At 42.1% G+C, this 1,984-nt stretch overlaps 1 protein-coding gene across 4 annotated transcripts; it reads left to right on the top strand.

Annotated features, from left to right (window-relative positions):
* Positions 1-125: 125 nt before the first annotated feature.
* Positions 126-1,672, top strand: LOC109509778 (breast cancer type 1 susceptibility protein homolog). Of its 4 annotated transcripts, none has more exons than XM_019859628.1 (7): positions 126-303; positions 544-645; positions 744-797; positions 1,001-1,081; positions 1,226-1,314; positions 1,394-1,430; positions 1,522-1,672. In XM_019859628.1, exons 2-7 carry the CDS (start codon positions 572-574, stop codon positions 1,655-1,657), a joined length of 471 nt encoding a protein of 156 aa, XP_019715187.1. In that variant the 5' UTR covers positions 126-303; positions 544-571; the 3' UTR covers positions 1,658-1,672. The 4 variants fall into 4 exon arrangements, with proteins under 4 accessions (XP_019715187.1, XP_019715185.1, XP_019715186.1 ...); XM_019859626.1 differs by having other exon boundaries at positions 126-285; XM_019859627.1 differs by having other exon boundaries at positions 126-272.
* The last annotated feature ends 312 nt before the right edge of the window (positions 1,673-1,984 follow it).

A 1,984-nucleotide genomic window follows, 5' to 3' on the forward strand; every position in this document is an offset into this window, starting at 1 on the left:
CAACCGAGCCGTGTTCCAAACTTGTTTTCATGGACTTTTCTGTGAACTGGCCAAAAAAAATTCTCCTACTGTACTACGACTACCACTATTTGAAAAAAAACATTTTTGATACACAGTCAAAATAGCCGACGCTTGCCTTGATGATTAAACGCTGTAGTTTCACCAACCCACCAGTAAGTGGGAGGCGCTATCCCACACAGAAAGCTGCTGTTCAACAAATAACAGAAGAAGAAAGTTTGCGGGAAAAGCGAAGACAGTGACAGCGGAAGAGTGCACGAAAAGCTGGTAAAATGGTTCCCAAGTGTTTGTATATCTGTAAAACGTTGACATTTTGTTAAATCGGCGTCGTCCGTGTAATTCCGACACGGTATGTGTCGTTAAAGTCCTCAGGCTAACGCGACACTCTTACTAAATCGCAGTGGCTGATGTCATAACGCTTAACTACAACAGTGACGGCATCGCTTGGTGAAATTAGTCCTCGTTTATTCAAATGCTACTGACGTGTTGTAGAAACTTAGTAACTGTTCGTTTTGTTGCGCTTAGATTAAAAAACAAACAAAAAAACGACTTCATGGCACCACCCAAACACACCGAGGTGAAAAGAGGAATCGCAGTCCTGTGGGAGACTCTGCAGTGCCCCATATGGTAATTGCCATTAAAGAGCTAATTTAGGCATTACATTGCGTAGAACAGTCAATTTCGACTATATTGCAAATATTTTTTTATTTCCTTTCCATAAATAGTTTGGATTTGTTGACGAAACCAGTTTCTACCAAGTGTGACCATCAGTTTTGCAAGTAAGTATCATTTCATGTCATTTTCACTCCAATGAAGTTTTGTGTGTGTGTGGGGGGGCACCTTCAATTAACTCTGTTCAATGTTTAGGTTTGGAATTTAGTTAGGTTAATCCCTTATTACCTTTCAAATGCTATGTAGTCCGTACTTATACGCATGTATGTTGTTATTATTTTATTCAGCACTTTTTGTCCACCATTTTTAGGTTTTGTATGCTGAAGCTGTTGGACAACGCCAAGCAGAGCAAAGCCGACTGCCCAGTGTGTAAAGAAAAGATAACGAAGAGGTTGGTCATATTCACAATAGCAGCATGTTTGAGAGACGCTGCAAAAATATTCATAATAGGAAGGTCTGTGATTAAGCCTGAGTCTGAGACAGGGAGACCCAGCCTCTCAAAGTGTCTCAAAACATTCCCTTTTCTTCCACACAGAAGCTTGCAGGAGAGTCCGGGTTTTCAGAGACTCGTCACAGGACTGCAAGACATGATCCAGGCATATGAACATGACACCGGCACAAATTGTAAGTACTGTGCAGTCCTTTTCTTCGGTGGCTCAAGTAAAACGCAGAGACCTGAATGCTTTTTCATTTCTACATTCAGACTTGACTGGACTGGCCCAGGAAAGAAGGCGAGCTGGGTGAGTGTGCTCCATCGTCATGTTGTGAATCCAATTGCTTTCAATTGGCACTTGTCCTTTGACTGCCGTTGATCCATTTCCTTCCCGGCAGGCTCAACGATGACAAACGGGTGGATGGGACGCCCGACAATGTGGAGGATGTTGAAAAGGCTCCTCCGAGTTCTCACACATCAACTATAGCAGGTAAAAGCTTGGCGGTTGACAAACGTTGGTCCTGTTCACATTAAAATAGATGGACAAAAGTGCCGCGGCACCTACGGGAAGCGAATGGACCTTGCTTGAGGTCTGAGTTAGAAGAAATAATAGCTGTTCCCCAAACTGTTTGCACAAAGTTGGAAAGAGAACTCTCCAAAATATCGGAGTCAAATGAAGAATTAGAGGGAATCTCAGATTCCAAGAGAAGTAAGGGGTCCATCTCAAGCCCTCGTTGATTAGTTTGTTTGATTTTGGCCACTACTATCCTTGTAGTGTATGGATCATCTCATTCTGGAAGTATTCTTTGCTCCAAATTGTAAAACTGTTGCAATTCGTACTCCTTTTTTTTTTTTTTTTTT

This window comes from Hippocampus comes, unplaced genomic scaffold, assembly GCF_001891065.2.
Source record: "Hippocampus comes isolate QL1 unplaced genomic scaffold, H_comes_QL1_v1.1 C17026741, whole genome shotgun sequence".
NCBI classification, from domain to species: domain Eukaryota; kingdom Metazoa; phylum Chordata; class Actinopteri; order Syngnathiformes; family Syngnathidae; genus Hippocampus; species Hippocampus comes.

Excerpts from the sequence above, each read along its gene's own strand:
- LOC109509778 (XM_019859625.1), top strand. The coding sequence starts at position 491 with ATGCTACTGACGTGTTGTAGAAACTTAGTAACTGTTCGTTTTGTTGCG. Across the intron at positions 646-743 it reads ACTCTGCAGTGCCCCATATG|TTTGGATTTGTTGACGAAAC; the intron begins GTAATTGCCATT and ends TTCCATAAATAG. Across the intron at positions 1,315-1,393 it reads ACATGACACCGGCACAAATT|ACTTGACTGGACTGGCCCAG; the intron begins GTAAGTACTGTG and ends TTCTACATTCAG.